The 8,032-nt window shown below is 42.5% G+C and overlaps 1 protein-coding gene across 3 annotated transcripts in view; it reads left to right on the forward strand.

Annotated features, from left to right (window-relative positions):
* Window positions 1-7,057: 7,057 nt before the first annotated feature.
* LOC140342824 (OTU domain-containing protein 5-like) overlaps window positions 7,058-8,032 on the forward strand; it is a 63,890-nt gene continuing 62,915 nt past the window's right edge. Inside the window, exon 1 of one of the 3 annotated variants that reach the window (XM_072429187.1) lies at window positions 7,058-7,566. In XM_072429187.1, coding sequence (XP_072285288.1) covers window positions 7,132-7,566 — 435 coding nt within the window. In that variant the 5' untranslated portion in view covers window positions 7,058-7,131. The remainder of the gene's footprint in view (window positions 7,567-8,032) is intronic. The other 2 variants (XM_072429185.1, XM_072429184.1) reach the window with 2 other exon arrangements.

An 8,032-nucleotide genomic window follows, 5' to 3' on the forward strand; every position in this document is an offset into this window, starting at 1 on the left:
ATTTCTGTATTTCTGTAAAAAAAATACAGATATATAATTCTGATACCACTTGCAATCTACCAAAATAAACAGAAACATTTCTGTATTTCTGTAAAAAATATTTATATTTAATTCTGATACCACGTGCAATCTATCCAAATTAACAGAAACATTTCTGTATTTCGGTAAAAAAATACAGATATTTCATTCTGATACCACTTGCAATCTATCAAAATAGAAAAGTTTCTGTATTTCTGTAAAAAAAAACAGATATTTTATTCTTATACCACTTACTATCAAAAAAGCCATAAAAATTCCTGTTTTTCTTTTCAAAAAATACAGATATTTAATTGTTATGCCACTTGCTATCAAAAAAGGCAGAAAAAAATCTGTATTTCTCTCTAAAAAATACAGATATTTAATTCTGATACCACTTGCAATCTTTCAAAATAAAAATACATTTCTGTAAAAAAAAATACAGATATTTAATTCTGATACCTCTTGCTATGTATCAAAAATGGCAGAAAAAAAATCTGTATTTCTCTCTAAAAAATACAGATATTTAATCCTGATACCTTTTGCTACCGAAAAAGGCAGACAAATTTCTGTATTTCATTCTAAAAAATACAGACATTTAATTCCGATACCTCTTGCTTTCTATCAAAAAAAACAGAAAAAAAATCTGTTTTTTTCTCAAGAAAATACAGATATTTAATCCTGATACCTCTTTTTCACCTGCACTCACGACAAACCCACGATCTCTCCTCAGGATCAAAACCTTTCCACTCGATGAGATAAATGAGCTTCTTACCAGAAATTTTGGAATCCAAAATTTGATGGACTTCATATTCCTGAGAAGAGTCGGTTGCAGGAGTAGCCAGTGGGGAGGAACGAGGAAAGCGGTTCAAGACCAACGGCTGAAGTAGGGACACATGGAAAGCGTTGAGATGCGGAGGAAGGCATAAATTATAACAAACTGGGTTAACCTTGGTCCAATGAAACGTGGAGCACACTTTGGAGAAGGCACCTTGCAATGAATATTCCTCTGTGGATAGCCAGACTTTGTCCCCAGGTTGGAGGGGATGCGCCTTGCGGCAATTTCAATCCGCAAACTTCTTGTAATGGGCAGCCGACTGCCTAGGTGTTCTGATGTTGAGGCCCAAATACGGTTGAAGTCCCTTTTGCAGGGCACAGAGTGTGGGTACTTCAGTTGAACAGGGTATAGGAGACGGAATGCGGAGATGTTTGCCGTAGACAATAAAAAAGTGCTTAGTGCTGGTGCAAACATGATTATTGTGAGCAAACTCCGCCCAAGGTAGTTATCATGGTGAGCAGATACCAGGACTCAAAGATATTGCTTCAAGGACTGATTGACTCTCTCCATCTGCCCATTAGTCTGCAGATGATAAGTTGAAGAGAATTCCGCACAGATATCCAGGATCTGCAGAAGCCTTTCCAGAAGCGGGAAGTAAACTTCACCCCGCGGTATGACACAATATTAGTGGGCATACCGTAATGTGGGAAAATCTCCCGAATGAAGATTGTCACCAATGCTGCAGCTGATGGTAGAGCTGGGAGAGGTACAAAGTGGGCCATTTTAGAAAAAAACGGTTCACGACTACCCAAATACCTGTACAGCCATCTTAAGGAGGGAGATCCGTGATAAAATCCATGGATATATGACACCAGGGTTCAGTGGGATAAGGTAGTGGAAGAAGTGTGCCTGCAGGGGAACAGGTAGCAGACTTTGTTTGAGCACAGACAGCACAGGCCTTGACATAGTATGTCACATCCTTGTGAAGATTGGGCCACCAGTACTGTTGCTAGAGAAAAGGTAAAGGTTCTGTGCACGCTTGAGTCATGTGCCCAACGTAAGACTTTAGTACGAAGCTGAGAAGGCACCAGGGTTTTTCCAGGGGGGATAGCGGATTCCTGGATAGATGTCAAGGCCAGAATGCAGGCTGGAGGAATGATAAACTCTGGTTCCACAGCAGTCTCTGAATCCTGTGGATCAAAGGAGCGAGATAGAGCATCTGCTCGGGAGTTAGCAGAACCAGGTTTAGAGGAAATCACAAAATTAAAACGAGAAAAGAACAAAGACCAATGGGCTTGCTGGGGGTTGAGATGGTGCACAGACTGCAGATACTGGAGGTTCTTATGATCAGTAAAAATTGTGATCCTATGAGGAGAACCCTCCAAGAGGTATCGCCATTCCTCCAGAGCTAGCTTAATAGCTAGCAGTTCTCTGTCTCCAATGGAATAATTCTTCTCTGCCGGGGAGAACTTCTTATAAAAGAATGCGCATGGTCGTATGGCACCAGCAGGGGTCTGGAAGAGAATTGCTCTCACTCCAACAGAGGAGGCATCAACTTCGATGGTGAAAGGTTTGGTTACATCTGGCCTAACAAGTGCTGGACCTGAAAGAAAAGCCTGTTTGAGGGCCTGGAAGGGTCAGTCCTTAGGATTTGCATCCTTCCGTGTCAGAGCGGTGATGGGAGCAACCAGCGTGGAATAATTCCTAATAAATTGCCGGTAATAGTTGGTAAATCCTAAAAAGCGTTGAGTAGTCTTAAGGCCGCAGGGTAGTGGCCAGTTGGAAATTTCTGCAACCTTGTCGGGATCCATGGAGAGACCCTCTTTGGAAACAATGTAGCCCAGAAAGGGCAACTGGGGGAGTTGGAATAAGCACTTTTCCGCCTTTGCATACAGTCCGTTGTCACAGAGCCGTTGTAGAACTAAACGGACATGCTGTCTGTGAGTGTGTAAATCAGGGGAAAAAACGAGGCTGTCATCCAGGTAAACCACAACACAGATATATAAAAGATCACGAAACACCTCATTTACAAAGTCCTGGAAAACAGCCGGGGCATTGCAGAGACCGAAAGGCATCTCTGGTGTTAAATGCCGTTTTCCAATATATATATATATATATATATATTTTTTTTTTTATTTTTTTATTTGACTCTTCATTTATTTTAATTTACTTTCCCCTGAAGTTCTTTATTGTTGTTGTTGTTTTTGTATAGCATACCAGACACAAAGGGTGCCTTCCAGCATTGTAAACATTGTAAACTCCCTTAAAGCATACCAAAACTCAGAAATTTCACTTAACCTCTCTAGCGGTCTGTTTCTGGCTGTATTTCCATGCAAAAAGCGGTACCATTTTTTGCATAGAAATTCATTTTACATTGTAGGCCTATAATTCTTAGGCATATATCACCGACACATGTCTAATAGGTAATAAATTTAATAATAAACTTTAAAAAAAAAAACATAATGTAATATAACTGTACAGCAGCATATATAATTATATATATTGTTGCAACTCAAGATTGTTTATGATAATGTAAATAGATATGTATATGTATATAGAAGTATATATTTGTATAAATATATAGATGTATTAATAGATGTATGACTAGGTATGTGTGCATCCTAATTAGACTGTATCTAACTAGCATGAAACAATACAGTACAGCAATGTTGTGTGTAAACACGAAACCTGTTTTTCTTTGTACTGGCCATAGAGCACTCTCAGGGGGTCTCGAAGTGTAGGATTTCACAGAAGTAATTGAACAGATGGGTTGGGTTAATTTCCCATACAGACCTTTTGGTGACAACTAAAATTAGACGACCCCCACCTGGCTTTGTCTGCAGCTTGCCATATAAACTTAGCTAGGAGGCCTAGTAACTTCCTGAAGTTACAGTAACCAATAGTAATCTTACAGATCACATTGAGGAACCAATCCAAGAGCCTCAAGGTCAGTGAAACACAAGATAAGTGGATGTTAATTTTCACATACGTTGGTTAATACAGTTATTAATAAGATTGATTGGTGTCTGGACTAAAGTACATATAGTGAGATTTTGGTTTTTGTTTTGGGACAAAAGCATCCTAAATTGAAATACTTTGAGCATGGTTCAGATAGCCATTGAGTTTTAAGATTTTGTTTCATGGTCAGCAGTGGTTAAGTTTTATTACTTTGTTTAGGCTGGAACATTTGTAGCTGTAGCCCTTTTTGTTCCCAGCAGGAGGTGTGATCAGTGATATCAATCTCCATTGTTATCAATTTACTGTAAAGCTGGCCATTGATCTTGCCAGACTGGTGTCTGTGTATTGACTATTTATTACGAACAGGACCTTTTGTTCTATCAGGTCTTTGTTCGTCAAAAGGTGTTAGCCTAGAGTGGCATAACTTTATCTGGCAATTACCTTTTTGTTCTTGATTTTTATTTACATTTTGGGTTTTAGTTTAAAGTTTATTTAAGTGGTCACCTCATACTTTAATATGTATTACTAGTTATCTAACAAGTTTTAGAATATACTAAGTTTTTCAAATTTCAGGTACAGGCCTGTTGGAAATGGCATCCTTATCCAGTTTGGGAAGGTTTGTGTCAGCTTACGCTCTTAAGCATGAAAGCATGAATTTTGCTTCAAATGCGAAATTTAAAGAGTCTCCTTGGTCATATTTGCAGGAACTATTTGACCAGCAAACTAAAACCTGTAAAAAGAATAAAAAGTTTAAAAGCCTAGCAATGGCAGGTATGTACGAAGCCTGCATAGCCATGAGTGCCAGAATTTATACATTAGCAGACCTGGTACAAAGTTCTAGAGAGAAGATAATAAACATGGAAACAGCCAACCAAAATTTACTTCATGAGTTAAATACCACTTCCACCTTAAATGAGATGATCAGATCTTCTCATGAAGAGCAAGGTAAAATTTATAGATCTGCTCAAGGTTAATTAATTAAATACAAGCAGTTATTGGTGAAATCTGAGACTGAGTGTGGTCACCTTACTAGTGCCTATAAAGTTGCTCAATAGCAAATCGCAGAAATTAAAAAGAGCAAACCCATTGACCACACCAAGTGCAAGGAGAGAGAGAGGCACGGCTGATACAAACCATTACTATTCTGAAAGGAAGGGCTGCCATTTCTAATCAGTTGGACCAGGGTAAAAACACTGCACCAGCTTGTGCAGATGACATGTCCATCAGTAAGGCTGCTGCCATTTCCAAGAGTAACCAGCAAATGTAAAGAGAGAACAAAACATTGGCTCTGGAGAAGGATCGGTTTGTTAAAAAAATAGAAGGTCCTTCTATATCTTCAGGCAAGGAGAGAGTTGTACAACCCCCACCTGCAAATGAAACTGGTGTGCCTTGTTTGTATAATAGGACAGTGACCTCATCCAGTGTTTGTAGGGAAGGTCACCATTTTAATAAAAGCATTCCTTTGTATTGAAAGCAGTCATCAAAGGCTCCAGGTCCTGTGTCAGGGGTAAGCAAATGTGTTAATGCCGTTCACAAGATAAGATGGTATGCTTGTGGACTATTTTGTTTCATTATCTAAGAAGATTTCCCTTACATTACTCATACCTGTAATCAGAGTTTACTAATTTCTAATCAATTGGACCAAGGTAAAAACACTGCACCAGCTTGTGCAGATGACATGTCCATCAGTAAGGCTGCTGCCATTTCCAAGAGTAACCAGCAAATGGAAAGAGAGAACAAAACATTGCCTCTGGAAATAATCAAAGCATTCCTTTGTATTGAAAGCAGTCATCAAAGGCTCCAGGTCCTCAGCCTAAACCTGTGTCAGGGGTAAGTAAATGTGTTAATGCCTTTCACAAGATAAGATGCTATGCTTGTGGACTATTCGGCCATATTGCCAGATTTTGTTTGTCCCTTGGTACTGAAAAGAGGATAAACCAAGGTCCATTTAAAACATACAGACGGGATACCGAGGTGTATTCACCACGTTGGGGGAACCATCCTCATAAGCATAGGCCAGGGGTCTCTCTCAAAAATTCAAAGGCACACAACAAGTCTTTACAGGCTGAGAATGACCAAATGAAAACTCAACTAAATTGTTTCCTAGAAGATTTCAGAGCTTTTAAAAGAGAGTACAGGGAAACTATGAATTATAGAGGGTCAGGAATAAGTGACCAATCTGTTGGGAACCCCCCACAGAGAGTGCAATGTTATTAATGAATTTGGAAGTTTTGTATTTTAGGACAAATACTGATCAACGATAGCGCAAACATTTTTTTTAGGGCTATGGGTAATGTGTGTGCCATTAGAAAGAATGATTTTTTAGGGGAACAGTGACTTTTTATGCAAGCTCGCCAGTGTAAAGCTGCCGGAGATGCGTGGCTCCGGCCGCGAACTCATTCAGTTGCTGAATTGTGCGACGGCTTGCGATTTCGGATCGCTAATACGAATGCGCGAACGAGCTTCTGATTTTGCTTGATGAATCAGGGCCGATGTCTCTGCACTTCGCGGCTGGAGATCGAGGAGGCAGACGTGTCCCCAGGATCAGCAGGACGCCAGGGGACAGCGACGGAACAAGGTAAGTGGGTTTTTATTCTGCTTTTAGGTACCCCGAGTCTGACTAGGGAATACCAATTTTTGCATGTAAAATCTACCCCGAGTCAGACTCGGGAATACCGCTAGGGAGGGTTACCATAAAGGGGTTGTCTACCATTTTATTATTTAAAGTAAAAATTCTGTTTCTTTTTAAAAAAAAAAAAAAAGAGTGCAGCACTGAATGGGAGCGAAAAGCCTCCTGGGATACCTACGTCAGGCATCCCGGAAGGCTCTTCCTGGGTGCTCCTTCTGTGTATGCCCGAGCATGTCAGGCATGCGCAGAAGGAGCCTTTTCATGGGGAAAAAAAATTGCGCAAGCGTGAGATCGGCAAGTTTTTTATTCCAGTCTACGTCACCCGATCTTGCGCCTGGGTCGGGTGATGTGGGATGAAGAACCTGGAAGAACAGACAAAGATGGCAGCGCCTGGCGCACCGGCTCGTAGGCGGATGCCAGGTTGACGCAGGACATGATAGAAGAGACCTTTGGATGGATTGGACTGCACTGCGAGATTGAAGGTAAGTGGATTTTTTTTTTTTGTTTTAGGCACTTTTGAGTTTAGTTCCTCTAAGTCAAAGGTTCCATAATAACTGCATGGCAGTCAACGAGGTTTGGAACTCATGCACGGGCGAGATGACAAAGGCGCGCGCCCCATCTCACACTAATCCGGGGGCAGGAAGACTCCATATCACGTTGGGTAGGAGGAGGACGTTCTGCGTAGTGACGGTACTGCCCCGGTCCGGTGGTGGTGTGACGCAGGCTGGGTGTTGTCCGGTGAAGGTGACCGATGACTATCCTCCCGAAGAAAAAGCCGCCCACGCCTTCTGATAACGAGGACGGGGACCGGAGCGGCGCCAGTGGCGGGGACTCCCACTCCCGCTCCGGGGCACGACCCCGGACCTCGCCGCCCCCCCGCTGGACTCAAGCCTCTCCCACGCCTGGTTCTGGAGGCCCAGGAGGAGGAGCAGGATCGGGCCCAGATGGCTGCTGCTGTTGTAACGGGGCGGGGATGGGCCCCGGGGGCTGCTGCTGCTCCTCCGGCCTCGGACACAGTAAGAGGCGAAGACAGGCGGGCAAATGCTCAGTTGTGAGCGGAGGAGGACTGGGGATTCCCGGAACCGGCAACATTCCTGACCAGGAGGACGGGGCCGGAAATAATAGCGAGGATGAGTACGAGACGGCAGCTCGAATTCAGACCATAGATCCCGACACTGCCGAGCAGGTGAGCCCGGGGATATGACGAAAAAGCAGCCATGGGGAATGTTATGCTATGAGTGGTGTCATGGGGTTTCATTTCTGCTGTATATGGGGAGTCGTGGAGGTGGGGAGAGGTGTGATGGCCTGTCTGGGGCCCAAGTTGTCGCGGAGGTCCCGAATTTGCATTTTTAATTTAGGATTTATAGGCGCACTTTCTTTTGAAAAAGCAACCCTAATGTTTAATTTTCATAAGAGTTTAAAATTGTGACCCTCCCTATATCTTTAAGTTCTTTAAAGCTAGGGGGCTAAAATTGTGGTTACTCGTAGTTATGAGGGTCCCCTGTGTACCCTGAAAAGTTGTTGGAAATGACTGCTTAGGACAGTGGTTCTTAACCTGGGTTGACCGAACCCCAGGGGTTCGGTGAGTCAGTCTCGCGGGTTCGGCCGAGGTCAAAACACACCAAGCGCTTATGATTCGTGATGATACGCCC

Source organism: Pyxicephalus adspersus, chromosome W (genome assembly GCF_032062135.1).
Source record: "Pyxicephalus adspersus chromosome W, UCB_Pads_2.0, whole genome shotgun sequence".
Lineage (NCBI taxonomy): Eukaryota > Metazoa > Chordata > Amphibia > Anura > Pyxicephalidae > Pyxicephalus > Pyxicephalus adspersus.